The sequence below is a fragment of the Ischnura elegans genome, chromosome 6 (assembly GCF_921293095.1).
Source record: "Ischnura elegans chromosome 6, ioIscEleg1.1, whole genome shotgun sequence".
Lineage (NCBI taxonomy): Eukaryota > Metazoa > Arthropoda > Insecta > Odonata > Coenagrionidae > Ischnura > Ischnura elegans.
Genome location: NC_060251.1, coordinates 77955701 through 77974191, shown reverse-complemented (window position 1 = coordinate 77974191; position 18491 = coordinate 77955701). Strand labels below are relative to the sequence as shown.

General features: G+C 41.7%; 1 protein-coding gene across 1 annotated transcript in view; it reads left to right on the top strand.

Annotated features, from left to right (window-relative positions):
* LOC124161405 overlaps positions 1–18491 on the top strand; it is a 165687-nt gene that overhangs the window by 8757 nt on the left and 138439 nt on the right. Inside the window, exon 2 of the mRNA XM_046537722.1 lies at positions 1144–1206. Within this exon, the coding sequence (XP_046393678.1) occupies positions 1144–1206 (63 nt within the window). The remainder of the gene's footprint in view (positions 1–1143; positions 1207–18491) is intronic.

Here is an 18491-nt window from a genome sequence, read left to right as displayed (position 1 = left end):
CCCTTTTTTTTAATATTCAGTTGCCTCGAAGCTGCTTGGTGGGTATTATGTATTTTTTTAAGTATTTTATTATTATTATTATCATCTCGCGTGGGAATAGTGCTTTATTATGCCCGGGTTTTCGCGTATAAATCGCTTCGCATGCGAATGTCCCCGTGCCGGTGACTTTTCTACTGTGGCTCCGATTTGGGGCTCCTTCGTGAATTTTTATTTCCTTCCCTCGACATAAGTTATGGGCTCTCTTTTTGATAGTATTTATTTATTGCTCCGAGACTTTTTTTTGCGTTATTAGCGATTTGAGAGATGAGGGAATCGTGCCAAAGGTAGTGTCTGTATATGGTCTGTTTTTTTATATTTTATTTTTAGCGCTCCGCGGGCGTTTCGCAGCAGCCTTCTTGTTTTCATTTTTTGCTTTCTGTGAACCGAACTACCGAATTCATCAGAAGGTGAAATCCGCACGCGTGTAGTATTATATTCATTTCTAACGGTAGCAATTATTCGAACATTTTCTATACTATCTCCTGTTTTATGTCTAGTATCATCTAGTTTTTCCTATAATTTAGGAATATTTGGTGGATGTATGCGTGGTAAAAGTAGATTAAACCTGATATTTTTTATATGCTCTTTTGTAGATGCTGTATTTCTCAAATTTATTGCTGAAATACAGTTAAAAAAATTAACCAACGCATTATTAAGTACTTTATGTCGGTTTACCCTTGGAATCAGATTGTGAAAGGACCCTGATGGAGGCAGTTGTATCTTATCTTTCTCATTCATTGATTCATAATTATTAAATATTTTATAATACTGTGCACAGTATACCTTAAGGAGTTTTCAAAGAATAATAAATAGAAAGAATAAATCAAAGAATAAATGTGTTTGCCCATATTAAAGGTATGTCTACCAACCTTTGCTCACCAAACTCACATCCTATGTACCTACTTTTCTCTAAGATTCCAAGAAATTCAATCGTTTCCTCAGTCATTGCCCGTATTTTGTTCACTGCATAATTATTCTATGTAGCTTATGAGTAGATCGTGTGAATCGCATATCTTATGGCTGGCGACCGTGATGTATGTTTTTCACGAAACCCAATTTTATGGTTTTGCATTGTTAATAATTCTGTTTTTTTCTCTTTTCCAGGTAAGTGCCAACTCCGTTTCATTGTTTATTATCGCAGCAAAGGTTGATACATCCCCGCAAGCGGTGAGTAGTGCCCCTCTTCGCTTTACAATAATCATCATTGTTATGTCACATTTGGAGCAAGTATCGAGGTACGTCCCGATATTAATGTGTCTTTGACGTACTTAACATTCGGCTTAATTATGTTAACTTATCTCACACAAATTGTGGGGCAATGATTTATATTTTTCGCAGTGGCTACCTATGCGTTTATCTCAACCGAAATGGCAAATAAACGAGGATTTTTTTCTCATACAATGGAGTTGAATTTCACGAAAAATTGGAAGATGTAGTATTCCAAAGTAGCCAAAAGGCTAGCTTTATAATGAAGGTGTTGATTCCATTTTATGCCCGGTAGAATTTTCCTGAATAAAGTGAAAATGTATGGCATTTTGCCCAATTTTTCGAAGTTTTCTCGGGATATCGTTTCAACTGGAAATTGATTGATAATCATAATTGTATCTTGAATCAGTGTAAATAGGTTTCGATTAGTTTACGTGAGTATGTTGTAGATTGTAATTCCTTGGTATAATATTTTGATTTGACATTGGTAGACCTTATGATGCCAAAGCGAGAGACGGTCCTTCAGCAATAGAAACTCGATGTGCATAGTTTGCAAAAGGATTTCACTTCTATAATCAGGAGCGAATTTGATTTAGGTATTGGCTTTCAAATCATAAATCGTTTTTCTATTTCACATGGGAAAAACGTGCTTGGTAGGTGCTACATTTTGTTTTTCAAAACGGTTTTGTCCATAGTTAGTCTTATATTATTTAAAGCATTCTGGGAGTGCTATGTCGTGCGCGTAGTCGCTTTTTCAATGCATTCAATTTTCATCTTCGAAACTTACGTGCCATTTTGAACCTTTGGGCTCTCTCGCGGTATTTTTCTCGCGGGCGCGGCGGAGTTTTCCGCCCGCGAAGGAAGACACCTGGCCTCCGCGCTAGTTCCCTCGTGATTCCGCGCTCGGTATCTACTGCCGATAATGTCTAGCGGGGCACTAACATTATGGTGGGAAAACCAGTTAAAGTATCGGTTTGAAAAAAAGCCGTTCAACCATCAAATGTACGTTTACACTGTCCTTCTTTGGTCTTTTATTTTATTCATTGGTGAGCGGTTGAAAATAGTTGAGACTTTCGTAACCGCAGTCTGTGTGTGTGTGTTATTATGTTTTCCATCGTTTTTAATTTTTTTTATTTTCGGGTAATTTTTTTCTATAACCTCTTATTTGATAGTGGTTGCTAAGCTAGTCATTTTTGCATTATTATTTTTATTTTAGGTAATTAATACAACCTTTTTTCGAAGTATAAGTCTTTTACGTAGTTTATTGAATTGCAGCGCGGGCATATCAATGAGCATGTAGACATTTCCGTCATCCTGACAAGTGTTAAATTTTTTATTGTTTAGTACAAAGGCCGTTTTGAAAAATAAATTTATTTTAAAAAATGTATTATCAACTTCCCCGTAAAGAGCACATAATGGCCTTTTACAACGAGAGTTTCCAACATTAACAAAGTACAGCATAAATATTCATGCCCTGATTAAGGATAACCTACCATAACCAGGGCATATCAATGAGCATGTAGACATTTCCGTCATCCTGACAGGTGTTAAATTTTATATTGTTTAGTACAAAGGCCGTTTTGAAAAATAAATTTATTTTTAAAAATGTATTATCAACTTCCCCGTAAAGAGCACATAATGGCCTTTTACAACGAGAGTTTCCAACATTAACAAAGTACAGCATAAATATTCATGCCCTGATTAAGGATAACCTACCCTGGCGGGATACGAACTCACGATCTACGGTTTGGCAGGCGAGGACCCCACTGCCACCGAGGCCGACAAGTTATTTCTTTAGTTAATGCCTTGGTCATGTGAATGTACCGTGACTAAAAGAAAACTGCGTCTAAGAATGTGCAAATGTCTTAATTTCCGAACGCAAAATTAATTCTGCTCTTTATTCCATTCCGGCATCTTCATATATCTCTTCCGTTCGTGCGATGCTCACGGTTTAAGATAGCTATTGAAACGTAATCATCATTTCGCATTAATAAGTTCTTCTTTCCGCATTTATTTTGTATATCATACACTTGGTATTTAGATTCAGTATTTGTGTTCGCTTGGGCGGTATTTAATAATCCCTGCGTGCGGCGAGACCCATGTCCCCTCGTCGCTCCGTTAACGAGGTCACGCTCCGCTTTTCCTTTGGGCACACCCGACCCCCTGACCTCTCCCTCTCCCTCTACCCCCGACATGATGAATAAGAAAAGGCAGTCTTTCTCGAGAATTTTTTACGCGATAAGTCTTCACAATCTCTCGCCCATAGCAAGGCGTCGACGCCCAACTGGACATTGGATCGTCTGCCTTCCCATTAAGGTCGTTATGCCCTGCCTACATAATTAAAAAAAAAAATCTTTGCGCGATCGTTTGTAAAATAAATTTTGACTCATTGAATGGTATTACTCGTTGTCAAAAAACGGCAAGGCTTGGAAGAAGAATGCGATGATTGAATGCTTCGGTATATTTATGAACTAACACTTGACCCAGCTCTTGGAGCTAACAAAGGCGCTATTTTCACTCAACTAACGATTGTTTTGGCTTCGTTTACAGTATTTTTTATAAATAACTCTGAAAGTAGAGTAGTGTGGTGCAAAAAATCATTTTTTTCACGATTATCACTTAATGGCGCACTTCGTGTCCGTTTCATGTCCAAAGTCATGTGCGATTTGCAATCGGTATTTTTTTCATCAATGCTATTATCCACAAGCCGGTTGAATCTGTATATGATTTTATAACGGAATTTCATGAAGAAATTGAATAGAATAGCCAATGTTTTTTCGACTTTCGATGAAGTGCCGGTAGCACAAGTTTTGATGAAAATGACATTTACACCGCTCCTTCATTAAACTTCTTTAACGAGGTCGCGCTTACCGCTTCCTTCGGACGCACCTGTAACCCCCCTAACCCCAACATGGTGAGCCAGAAAGGCGTCTTTCAAGAGATCGTGATGCTCGCTGCGTCCTCCCCTAAAGGGTGGGGACAACCGACCTGGCTGGTCCGTCCGTGTCCTGGCCTTAATGACGAAAGCCGTCGTCGTCTTTTCCCTTTCACGGATTGTCTCCTCTCCCGGGGCCTTTTCTCCGCAGTCAAGTGGCGGAAGGGTCGACGAATAAGGTTTGGCGCCATCGCCACGCGGTGCCAAGAAGCCAAACCCCCGCGCCGGTCCCGGTCAGTCTTTTCTTTTAAGAACGAAAGTCCCTTTCATTCTTTTCCTTGTCGCAATTCGCGTGGCGGGGTTCGCCTCGTTAATGTGCGTAACGATGTGAGCTGGTGAATGAAGGGATAAACCCAGGGGAAGCGTCTTTGCACCCTCTCTTCCTTCCATACGGGCTCTGGGAAGTGGAATGCGGAGGGGGAGGTCCAGTTTGTTGAGGCGTCTCTTTGACGCCAGAAAGTTGTCGTGGATCGCGTAGAAAAGAAAATGTTGCGGTGGCGAGTAAAGTCCTGTCCGAAAAAACTAAAGGAAGTTCGCGAGGCTATACCGTGACTTTTCTGACCAAAGAAAATATTCATTCATTTCTTTTTTCTGTACCTACCTATTGCGTTGTTTTATAATTTTTTCGGGGCTCTTTTAATGACGTAGTTCTTCGCCATATAAGCATGACTATCAGCATAAAAGATTATTTTAAATTATATATACATTTAAATCTACATACTACCCTGCGAGCAACCACGAAGGTGTTTGTCTGGGGTGATCAATCACCAGTATGCAGTATGTAAGAGGATTCCCACATGTACACGACATAGTCATGAAAATGTTACGCACACTAACAAATTATATTTCTACATTTATGCGAAACTTTCCTACTACTAATGAAGGGAGTCTACCTATTAAGCTGTAACATTCAGAATTGATGATGTTGCCTACAAATATTTGGATGATATAATCGATGTGCCCTTAAAATGTGACTGTAGACAGGATTTTAATGAATTTTAATATTACGTGTTAAATATTTTTATGTGCGCTTCTCCTACACATATATACATGTACCCCTCATTAGTTATATAAATGTTATGGGGCAACAGTTACGCTCTTTACTATCGTGAGCAGCTCCTCAATGGATTCTTTTCCCCCTCGGAACTATAAGCAACGTTTTTCTGAGACTTCTTTTTCATTTTAGGGGAACCTATCCTATTTTCTCCGTTCCGATGTTCCTTTTTTGTGTGGTTCATTTTTACCGGCAGGTGTGACGTTTCAGCCCAAGGAAATTCGGAGGTTTGCATTTAATAACGTACTATCTACAATGTGTTTCAGGAATTCTTGCTATTTCGCTTGATTCATTCTTTTAATTCCTAATTTTTTTAAATTTTTGTGGAAATAGAATCTTTATAAATACACGTACGTAGTTATAGACTTCACGATGTGCAGTGGAGTAACATTCACGGAAGGGCAACTAATCGCATAACACCAATTATATTATTGTCTTCCCTCTGCCTGTCAATGAATGCTTGCCCATTATTTCTATGACAGCGAGCCCAAATTCCTCTCTCTTGATACACTTCGTTGAGCAGATGGTGTGAATGATTCGTTTCCAGTAAAATACTTGTGATATTTAGCTTATTTTAGAATAAATATTGCCAGCGTCCTCTAGTTCTCCTTTTATTATTTCGACTTATTGTTAGGGGTTAGGATCGTGCAATCCACTGACCCTCATAGATGCTGGAACCTTTTCCTACCTTAGTTTAATGGTCATTGTGCTGGTCACATTATGCGTTCGTACTCAGTGGCAGCGACATCTACCCTTAAATCCCGCCGCGAAACCAGTGAACCTTTTTTTGGCGTTCCGCTTTGCACACGTAGGTTGGATTCGTGCGCAGTGGTGCGTGTTTTATTTTTGTTTTCTTTTTACGTAAACTTCTGTTGACCATGCAGTTAGGCCAGTGCCCGGGTCAAGAGTCCAACCTTTAGCCAATAAGTCGATTTTTCCCTCCCGCGGTGGGGAAGCCCTATCGCTCACGGTATCTCGTTCCTCCCGTCCACCCCGACCACGTTTCAGGGGAGGTCTTAAAAATGGAAAGTGATCCGGTGGCAGGGAGGGTTTTGTCGGCGGGTCGAAATCTTTTTACGTTGTTCGGCTGTTTGTGTCCTCTGGTGCTTCGGGTGATTTTTCGCAGGGCGTGTAGGCGGGATATAAGGGTGAAAAAGATCCCTAAGCAGATTATGCGGCGAGGTGTGGCAGAGGATATTCCTCTCTCACTCTGCCGACCGTGATTTTGTTTTTCGTCGGCGATTCAGTTTAGTTCCCTAGCGGTCGGTTTCCGCGCGTTTGGTGTGCGAAAACGTGTGAAGTATCTATGGTTTTCGCGATCACGTTGCTCGATTTTTTTTCAGTCCTTGCACTTATTACAAATGTATATTTATTATTAAAGTATTCTTTCGGCCAAGATATGTTTACGTGGAGCATTTTCCCTTCACTCCGGTCTAACTCCGCTGCCAATTTGGAATACCCTCCTCAATTCACGATAACGCCTACAGTCTTTCATTTTACCTAAAAATCGTATTCTCTTCCTTCCTCTCCCTCATTTACCTAACATTCTACCCTCTAACAGTGTTTTCAGCATCCCATACCCGCTAAGTACTTGCTCCATGCAAACCTTCTGTCTCCACCGTATCTTATATAGTTACCTTTCTTCACCCACAATGTCCAGCAGTTTGTCGTTCCTAAATGACCCCCGACAGATATGTTTCAACTATATCTTCTGTAAATTGAAGCCAATAGTACTTGCTAATATTTGTTGGCTTAAATTACTTTTTTATATATTTTGTATTTTCAAGGAATTATGAGCATTAGTTAATCGCCACTGAAAGAATGTTTCAGTTGCAAGAAACCTCAATTGGAGCAGTCAGTCAATCTATTCTAAGTATTTCGGAGAAAGGTGTGTTTCATCGTTTACAGAGCCGAAATTGTCGTCACCGAATGAATCCAATCATTTCAATTTCCACCAAGGGTGATGGAGTCGCTCGAGCTGATTTTAATTCCTAATTCGCAGGAATCGCCGATAGATTTGTTCCACTCCTACCGCTTCCGTCCCCTACACGGTCCAAATCTACATCTTACATTCACCCTAACCCAAAATCCTACCCGTTATGCAGAATTATAAATGCAGTTATCCTCTCATCTCGCCAATAACGTGGCCCTATTGACGTACCCTCACTCGTAGCATTGGAATTTCAATCGCTGGTCGTCGGTCTCCGCTCGACCATTCGCGGCACCAGCTCTCATATGCCCGGAATCAGACGCTACCGCCCTTGTTGGCTTCCCAGTTAAGGATGTAGCAAACATTTACGATCATGCAACGCGGCCTTGGCTGGAAAAATATGGTTAGCCATTTTGTGGCGCATTCCGATTCATACATGTTGCCTTCCGAACTATCCTCTATGCTGTAAACCTTCACTGAGGGTAGGATGTTGGGAAAACGGGAGTCTGAGAGGTAAGAGAGTTCACTGGTTAAGAAATAATTATGAGTCTTCTGCCCAGGAAGGAAAATTGAATAGAGAAACTAGGGTTGGCTGGGTCAAGTGTTTCTAGTGACTTGATACTCAGCAGTTAGTAACATGCATAGTTACTTTTTGTAACTCCTTCCTTTTATTTATTTTACAACCGTTCCATTCGCCTGAATTTTTATTTCAATTCCTCGGGATGGAATTCATCAATATATTTTCACAGTAACCTATAGTTCCCCTATTTTTGGCCACATAAATTTCAACTTATACTATGAATCCCTCAAAACATATTGAATAATTGCTGCCTGATTTTGGTGATGATTCAGTGATCGTTGAATTTCTGTTTACCCTCGCATTCGTAGGTACCCACAAGTAAAACTTGTGGTTTGTTATAATGAAGTCTGATTTTAGATATCTTACGTTACTGATGGCAAAGCTTCAATGCTCATTCGTAATATTGTCCCCCATGTCCATTTCCTCGACACAGTTTGTTTCTCAGTATCGCATAGTGATACTCTCTCCAAATTATTTCACTGCTCAAGTCTATTTTGACTTTGCCACTGGGTACCTCTATGCCGCCTTCATCGCATCATTTTCCCCTTGTGGCGTTGTTGTGGCGATTGTGAGCTTTCGCTACATAAAATTCTAGATTTCGTAGTACTGATTTTCCTCCTCCCACTTTTTAAGTTTGTCTTAATTTCAAATTTGAAAAACTCTAAAGTTCTCTTAAAATCATTTAAGCTTAAATCTATTACATTTTGCACTTTTGTAGACTTTTTTAAAGCTTCATTAAAAGGATTTTTATATTTGTTACGCCCTCTTTATGTTTCAATGAATTACCCAGTAAGTTATCTTTAGCTTTTTCTATTCAACTCTTATCAGGAAAATAAATTGAATGGAATTGATATTTTTGTGGCAACATTATCTGCTGTTTTGTGACTTGACGTTATATTTTTTAATTGTATTAATTTGTCTTCCACGTCAAACGGATGTCACAATCGTAAATTTTACGCGGGTAAGATCACAGCCTGTTTTTCTAGTGTTAATACAGTTTCGCAATTGAGAACTAGGTTCATTGAAGTTTGAAATAAATATCGCTGTCCTAAATTTCAATCTAATTTTTTGGCATTCGCCCACGGTCCGTCATGAATGTAATTGGATTGTAGCTGTTTATGAGCTTAATCCTCCTGCCTCATAATTTTTTTCATCGGGTTAACTGTGGTCGTACTCGTGATTGAAAATAAATGAAGACAATTTGCTGCCCGGCTCTCTGATTTCATTCTCCTCAATGCGGAGACATATTTTCTCGTTTGGAACTCGGCTCTGATTATTATTTCATTGATCGCCACTTTGCCATCGAATCCGCCCTTGTGTGTGTGTGTATATTTGTGTCTTAATAGTTACGTTCCCTCGGACAGCGATTTATCACGGATTTCATCCCCTCGCATACTCTCTCCCTCTCTCTCTCTCTCTCCCTTTTGAGATTTTAATACGTTTCCGGGCCTCGACTCTGCTCTCTCTCAGTGTATCTCCCCCTTTTTTTGTTTTGCTTTTTTTAATTCGCCGCTTATTGATTGAACGGGCGTTTATCCTTGCGTAAAAATTTTCTTAATAAAGACGCGTTGCCTTCCGTTCGGTCTCTCTCTCTCTCTCTATACCGTATGTCGTTCCCCACACCCTACACGCCTACTCTAAACTCCTGCCACTCTTCCCCCCCCCCACCCCTTACCCCTATGTTCCACCCATGTTCCCCCCCTCCCCTTTCCCTTTGCAAAGTCTCTCCGCTCGCTCCTCCATCCCCCGGCTCCCCTGGCGCAATTTTAACCCGGGCCAAATCTGATCGCCCGACAAAATCCAAAAAACCTTCATTTTTTCATCACCGACGCGTTCCCCTCCCCCCTCTGGCGCCCTCCTCGCCACTCCCGGCTCTTCCCTTCGGCGTAGGTAAACGCATCAGAGGATTATATGAGATAGAGAGGCGAATTTGGAGGGAAATGCAAGGGTGAGAGAGAGGCAGAGCGTCAGCATGTCGGACCAATAAGGTTCCGCCAGTTTCATGCGCCCTCGGTACACCCCATGCTCAACCTTGTTTCCTCTCTCTCCTTCTATCGTCTACCCCACTCGCTACCCATCCAATGTTTATTCTCATGTTTTGGTTGGATAGTGCATGGATGGAAAAATTGGTGTCTAGGCGCGTGCCATGGAGAAGTGATTATTTGCGGATATCGAGTCTGAACCGGTAGAGTCCAATAGGAATATGAGTGCCAAGAGAGTAAAAGAACAGTGATAAAATAACCGTTAAATTATCGTATGTTTAGGATAACTCGAGTTCAACTATTTTCTATGATTTTTGGCATTAATGTATTAATCTATATCAATAGTGTTTAGGAATTTCTGCCAAAGACCATAATCAAAGATGGCATTGATGATCCATATGATTAATGGGTGACCTATTTCCTTATATTCCCTTACCTATAATTAATGCGAAGTACAAAGTCTGTACCAAAGGAAATGCCAACCTCTTGAATACCCTTTTAATTTCTGAAAAATAAAATTTTCCAAGTATGTTAGCGCGATAAACTCCATTGTTTATTACGACTAATTACATAATAACCTAATTTTGGAGAATAGATATTTAGCTATTTGCTTCGTGAATAATTTTAGCCATGGTGAAGCTGTCATGAATAGAGTAAAAATAAGGGAAATTGGTTTGGTTAGAGAAAAACTTATCTCTACTCGAACTATATAAAACTCTATATAAACTATATATAACTCTATAAAAACTCGAACAATCTAGTGAATCTTCCTCCATGCTATGTGATTTTGGACCCATAGGATACATGTATTACTTTTTCGTCCTTTCTCTCAATACCGAATCTCACCATATCCCACCATATCCCACCACCAATCGGTCATGTCCCGTCCCCTTACCCTGCCGAAACCCCTCCACCAATCAACGTACTGGCGGCGGGGGAGGAGTGTGCCAAGGGGGCGAAGTATGGGTTGTTCTGCCAACCCCAGTTCTTCCACCCTCTCCCATTTTGCCGCCCGTCCCATCTCCTCCGTCATCCCGACGCCTCAATTTCCATCTTTGCGTTTGATTACAAGGCCGCTTCTACATTGGGATAACTCCCCCTACCCCATCCGCCTCGCTATCCCTCCATTTTCTCACTCCTCCTTAATTAATAATTGAAACACGGCCGGCGATCCTCTCCATACCCACACCCAAAACTCTGGCGTCGATCCCTTAAAAAAATTACCCTTACCCCACCCTCATCGCTCCCCTCTCCCTTTTTCCCTTGCACCTTCCTGCTTCCTCTCCTGTTTAAACATAGCGATTGACGTGACTGCGCAGTTATGGAAAGCCCAATTCAACATTGGAAACGGGTGGTGGAATAAATATATGTCGATTTATATGAAGTAAATGGAAATACTTGGGAAAATAATAATTGATTCCACCTTTAAAACATGTTTTATAAATAATAGCCTTTTATTTCTGCTCTTACGGGAGTTCAAGGCTTAATGGATATAAACATTATATTCAAGGTTTTATTTAAAATTCAGCAATGAATTTCACCCATCACATTATTTCCTAAAGTATTTTAAGTGCCAAAATCAAACGCAGCGAGGCAGCTTATTTTTTTGTGGGATGATATTCTCACGAATACCTTTGTGGGTGGAAAATTATTATGCTGTCCCCTGAACTTTACCCAACCGAATGGAATCGTAATTTGCGGTCCTCTTCTAAGAAGCAAATGAACTATTTTATGATATATTCTTAGCCTCTTATGTTGAGTGTTGTGCTCCTTGACTCCTGGCCAATAAAAGTTACAGATAGCTTAAGATCTGTTTATAATTATTAGAAAAATCTTAATTTCTTTTTCGTCAGATCTATGTAATTATAGTGACGTGGAGAGTTTTTCAGTCACACAATGATGTTTTATAAAAATAACCATCTTGTGACTAAAGTGTATGTGGTTGAACTAATAGCAACAGTCAATTCGTTAAAAATAATGCATTTCCGATGTGAAAGCACGTGGCTGCTCTGTAACAAAAATCGATATCACCCTAATTAAACGTCAGGATATCATTTTGCTCGCACCCCCTGGGAATTCCTCGCTCATTTCTTTCCGCAATGTCCAGTGAGGTCGTCGCATTGCATTTTCGACGCATTAATCGACGCTTCCACGCCGCCACCGCGAGGACTTTTCCCCGAGAACGAGCTCGGGCCTCGCGAGTGGGCTCACGGTTGACCGCGTTGATTCCAGTTTTGCAGAATCGGTCTCCCTGCCACATGCGTTTGCACATCAATTTAGCTCGGAATTCAACTCTTGCACCGACACGATTGCAAGGTGGATTCGTTATAATATAGCATTGTGTAGGGCCGCGGGTCTTCATTTGAACGTTTTTTTTTCCTCGTTCCATCGCTGTTGCGGACGGCACAAATGAAAGTATACGGTCGAGCGCCTTCATTTATTTTTTTTACCTCTCACTTTTTCTCCCCCTTTCAAATCCCGTGAATTATCTGCTTACACATTTCATTTAACCTTTCGTATCCTTTCTGGTGGTTATTTTTTAGTGGTGCCCTCAGCTTGTGTGCGGTATCTAAATCGTACAACTTAGTGTTTCACTCTCCATCGTATATCATCCCGTTATGTTAATATGTCCATCTTTTTCTACGGGTCATGATGCTTCATGGTGCATTATAGTGGATTATTCTTTTCACTCGGTTCTGCTTTGCGTCTATTGGTGCCTTAATTTTGTGATTTGATCATCGCGATTTTGTCTATCAATCAAAATGACTTGTTATTATTTCTTCTAAAGAAAAACTAGCGGCTAGTTGTTGTAAATGTCCTAGCTTCCTTGTTCTGATCCTTTTGTTTCCCTAGTTGCCTTGCACTCTTCATGTCCTTGCCATGTTAGTATTTAATTCGGATTTAATTAATGTAATTAGGGAACTAAATTTTATACTTATATTTGGTTCTTCTTCCACTAGAGATAAATCGGTCTGGTTGTTAATATCTAAAAATTCAGTGAATTAGATTCGAAATAGATGCAATCCTATTTCAACTCTACGCGGCATTCTCAAGAGTTGATTTCTTACAGCTATATGTATAATGGAATGCTGTGAAATCTTCAATACATAAAAATACTCAAAACCACTCTATATTCCTGTCATTAATTTTGCTGGAGAGATGCATCGTGGAACTGTATCTTCACGCTCAGGTCGCCATCACTTATTGATGGTCTTCCTTCGGCCTAGATTAAAATATTCCGTCGGCATCGGGCCGTGAGCTCCGCGATTTCATTCCCTTTCCCTTCCAGATTCGCACCCGCCTTAACCTGTCCGTCATACTCGATCGGACCAACAATCCGGAAATCAGCATTTCTGTCGGGGGAGGAGGTGTGGGGGTCAGCGACCATCCGCCCCGCGCTGAATTCGATTCATAAGGTCCGCGTGCGCGATAGGCGGCTTTCCCATCGGAAATCAAAGGACTCGCAAGGCCCCAACTTCGATGCACGCCCCTTCGATTTGATTCGATTACTCGATTCCCTTTGAAAAGGCGTCGCTCCATCGGCGGCGCGGATCGCGTCGTTTTTGTCGCGCTTTGCCCTCCAACTTCCCCCCCCCCCCTTTTGCTTCTTCCCCCCTACCAGATACGGCGTGTTGATCGCACAGTTTTCTCTGCGATTCTACTACGCCCACTCGGCCTTCCACCCTCTCTACATTCATCCATTCGCGCCCTGACGAACCTCGCCGTGAGTCCGTTTGTCTGATAGGAGTGGTGTTTTAGGACCAGCAGCAAGGAAGGGGTAGTATCGATGAGGGTGGGGGTTGGATTGGGCAGGTGACATGTGTGAAAGAGATCGGAGAGCGCGTGTGTTGAGTTCCACAAACACTTTTGATTTGCGCTCGCCCTTGACTTCAAAAGTATTCTCCCCCGCCTCTCAGCGGGCCCGATAACGAAGTAGGGAATTACAAGGGTGTCGGAGGCGGGTAGAAAGTAAGCCTTGTCATCTCTCGCTGCTTGATTTTTCCATCGCATCTAGAATAGTGAATCCTCTGGGTCGTAGTGGTAGGGGTGAGTAATAAGTGGTGGAATTAGGAGTCTTTTCGTAATGATTGGTCAGGCTGCCAGGTCATTTGTCCTGTCTTGTAATTAACTGGCAACGTGTGACATGTTTTCAGGGTTATCTTTATCAGAGTTGTGTGTTGCCACGTAATCTGGGAAATATGCAATAACCTGCCACGTTCATTCTAATTTCTTGTTATTTCTACCCCACCAAATATCACTTGCATCTTCCGTCGTTATTCATCCTATTCATAGATTTAATATGTGTCAACTCCCGTGTTCTCCTCTTCCTTCGGTCATGACTCATAATTAAATCCCAAGATATCCTTATATATTACTTTTTCCACCTCCTCCATGGAAATTAAAAAGAGAAGGCAAGAACGTTGAAGTCTTGAGGTTATTCGCAAATCCAAATGGAGCGGATGACGTTAAATGCGGAATGCGAGGTAATTAGGCGAAATTCCTCAACCGAGAATTGACCATCAGTTGTGACGGTCTTAGCATGTTTTCATTGTTTAAACCTGTCACCCGTAATTCGTCATAGTTATAAATTTTTTTCACAGTTTGCTGGAGTGCGAAGTCGACTGATCGATTTTTCCTGTCGTATTTCTTGAGCATTTTTCATGAAAAGCTAATTTTGGCACGTTATTTGAGTTAATAAATCCAAAATCAGGTTTCGGAGACAGCCAAATGATTACCATACCGGCTGAATGTGTTCTTTAGCATTCATATCCGACGCATGCTGCAGTATATTCTGGATCAACGACTGTGAATGCAGCACTTAATGTCCCCCCTCATCAAACGGAGTGATAAACGGGAATGGTGTCGGAGCTAGTCGGTATCAGAGGGAGGGAGGTCGAACGCTGACTTTCCCGATTAGGATTCCGCTCTTCACCCGGTGACCATTTTTTTTAGCGGCGATCCGCTCCGACGCGACCGGCTGGGTCCCGACCCTTTTCCGGGGTTAATTGTATTGCCCCGCGCCGCGACAAAGGTGTTTCCAAGTCCTATGTGTTTTCATTCGGGCGGGGGCGTCTATCTAGGACCCTGCGGGGAGTCGGTCTCCCTCGCCTCGGCGCGAAAGTCCATGTGCTCCCAAGGTTTTCCGTCGCTTTTAACCGTATTAGAGTTTCGTTGGCGCAGTGGTGCGGGAGGCGGGCGGTGCATAGGTTGGCTCCAGGGCCTCACGTGTTCGTGGCGGAATAAAATAGAGGATGAGTGTCTGACGAATTTGCTGTCATGGCGTGTTGGGGTGGTATGGGGTATTGCGCATCGCACCAGGCGAGGCTTTAGAGCTCATCTAACCAATCCTCTCACCACCAGGCCTCGCTTTTTACCTTCTTTCTCTCGTTATTCCCCTCGACCAAATCTCTTTGGCGCCCGGGCATCGACCCTGCACCGCCATTCCAAATGTCGTACTTTCTTTCTCTCTCTCTGTTCGCAAGCCATGCCCTCTTTCTATCCTAATACCCTCTAAATTCAAATCCCGAGCATACGGATGAAATCACTGCATTTTCCGAATCCGGCCCATGGGTGGCCCAAAAATTTCCCATTCAAATGACGCAAATCTGCAACGCTGCAATTTTGACGTCACCGGTATGATTCCTGAAAACGCCGGTCACGGCGACGTCGATAATGTTTCCTAAGATGAGAGCTGATGAAAGTTCAGGACTGACAAAGTTATTTATTCCTATTACCGGTAAATGGTTTCAGGCTACCAAAGGCTACTAGGACTACTAGGCTAATTTAGTCGATGACTAAGGCTAGTTCCGTGAAGAAGTACAATTCCGGACCGACTTCCTTAAACGCGATGATGATGATAAATTCATTATTTTTTAAATTAAAATGCTTGCATCATCACGGCGTGATTTGCGCTTACCCATGCGCTTTAAATTTGATTGTGGCGCAATTTCAAGTGGATTAAATATTGTTTGTCCGAATATTTACGTACGGAAATTCTTTAGGTAGGACAAATGACATTATTTCGGAAGACTATAAATATACCATCTTCTCTCATTAGAAAGGAAAAAAAAGTCTGCGATATTTTAGGTCATGGATCTCATAGCGTTGCAGCGGCGGACCGTATGCGTGTAGTCGGGGCGGATCGCTTTTTTCGTGAAGTTTGAACGTCAATTCGAATGTCAATTGGTTGATTGGACAGCGCGTGGTCCTTCTAAATGCAAATAATTTTCCTCTTCCACTCAAATAGGACGGACTCGGTGCCGCGGCTGAGATGTGTGTGTATTTTTGACGTTTTGGGCGAATCAAAAAATGTTCCCGAGCGGGATCGTTTAATCTTATGAACGGAGGCAATGCGGCAAATCAGATCTCGGCGGACGTCAGTCCCGCCTCCTCCCCGTATCTCCCCGTTTTGTTTGGATTGATGCGAACTTGATGAAACTTGATTGCGTCCTCCTCCTCATTAATTCCCCGCTTCATTTCGAGAGTGCGATGAGGCTAATGAGTTGTCCTGCTCGGCGGGTGTCACTTGTCATTAAACTGTTGTCCCGTTTAATTTTTTAAATCCATCCTTCGGACTCTTCTTCCGCCCGCCAAAAACGAGCCTCGCCGCTGCCGCGGAGTTGGTGGCGCTGGGCGGAGTTGATTCCTCGCTTTGACTGACGGCCGTGTAATGCGCTTTGGGATAGTTGGTCCGCCACGGCCCCGAAATAATACCGGTCGAAACCGTCATTTCTTAATTGATTCTCGTCCGTTTGCTTAGGTTTTTTTTTATGTTTCAATGACGAAATTGAAATAATCACATCAATCGCTGATAAGACTCTTAACGTACGAGGCCCGTTTTTTTTAATTAAGTACGGTTTTGAGATGTAAAAAGAATACACAGTGCACGCTTTGTGAAAATTTTTTGTTTACGTAAAAGCCCTCAGATTAAACTAATTTTCTTCTTAATTTCCGATAATTTTAAGTACTTATCAAATCACTAACTTTAGTATACCGTGGTCATTTAAAATTGCCACCTGAGTTGAATACTACTGCAAAACTGTTGTTTTTACGCTTTCATCGTCATCTTGGCGCTTACATCCTAGGTGTTTCTTCAGATGAAAAAAAAAATAAAAACTTAGTAGTTACTTTGCGCTAAGCAGAGACTGCGTGGAGGATGATGAAATTGTTTCCAACCAAATGATGCAATGAGATCTTGAGTTCGATTGGCTGAATGTGGACGGACAAACGTTTACTGTTTTTTTTTACATTTCAAAACGGTAGCTACTTAAAATCGCGCCTCGTATTGGGGCATTCTTTAAATATTCCGTCGGTTTAATCTTGTTCGGCATTGATTCTTGGTGCCCCAAATTTGTCATGAATATTTCTTTTTTGGTACGATTTGTACTCATTTTCTACGGATGAAACTTAGAAAGGGCTTCCGCTCCATATTTAAGGATCCACGAAACAATAATCAATACTTGTATGGATCGTGACTCACTATGCTACTTTTAATTTTCTTCGTTGAAGGTGATTATAGTACTTTAAATACTACAATTGAACCAACAACACGACATATTGAATGTTTAATTGTCCGGAGTATGTACGTAAACTATCAGGTGTACCTCAGTGGCTTATAGAAATCGTCTGACTTTTTAATTAGCGCTGTTATAACCCTTTATTAATAGTGAGAATTTAAAATGTTGACCCGTAATGCTGGAAATATGTCTCGAATATTTTATTTGCCTTGCGTGCAGTGTATGTTGATACAAAATTGAAAAAATTCCTGAATATATCTCACAATGCCAATACCGCTATGTATTAGCTGCCATAGGAATTTTGAATTTCGGAGTGTCTTGTTATGAGAGATAAGATATGCGTTTATTAATAAAAGTGGCTCAACGCTCTTGGATCTATAACTTTAAGTTCGGTTTACTTTGCTATTTCCCGCGTTTAAATAGCGTGGTACGAGATTCTAAATCATACCGGCAATTTTCCTCTTCAAAATTACGAATGTTATTATATCTCTCTCTTTCGATTCTGACGTGTGATCTTCGTCGATCATTCCTCGTTTCAGTGATCCAGTGTATATTCTTGATCTTTTCCTCTTTTTTATATTTTTGCAGAACGAGAATGTATTTACCACTGATCTTGACATTCAAAAATACCTATTTTTCTACTCACCCTTCCTTCTTCAAGTGGCACATTTCAACACAAAGTCCTTCTTGTAAGTATCCAGGAACATCGTTTCCTTTTGCTAGAGAAAAACTGGCGAGATGGAAATGTCGCCTCTTCGCATTCGTCACTGCTGAATGGGTAGGAGCCTCTGTCCTCTGAAAAGAGGAGGTTGTGTATCTCACTTCTGCTGCCCCTCAAACATTTCCTGCCCCGACTTCGTCGCGCATTTGTCGTCGTGGTTGTCGATTACCTAGCCCCTGATCTTGGAATGAGAGTGCTTCCGTTTAATATTTTTTTCACCCGCCCAACTTCTCGGCGCGTTTTAGCAGTCGAGTCAACTGGAAGCGCGCTAATGCGGCCTGCCACAATGGCGCCACCTGCCTCCAGTCGCGCCCAAAGCACTTTATAATGACCGGGAGAGGACTTGCCTCGCGTATTGAGGATTATCTCCGCGCGCACGGCGTCGCATTTCGACCGTCACTTCTCTTCCAACCGACTCGCGCGCTCTCTTGCTCAATCCGACGTGCGATTGACGAGCTCCCCTCCCACCCCCTAGCCGTTTCGGTTTATTAAATATTTTTTTTTTCCATGATGTACGTAGCTCGTTC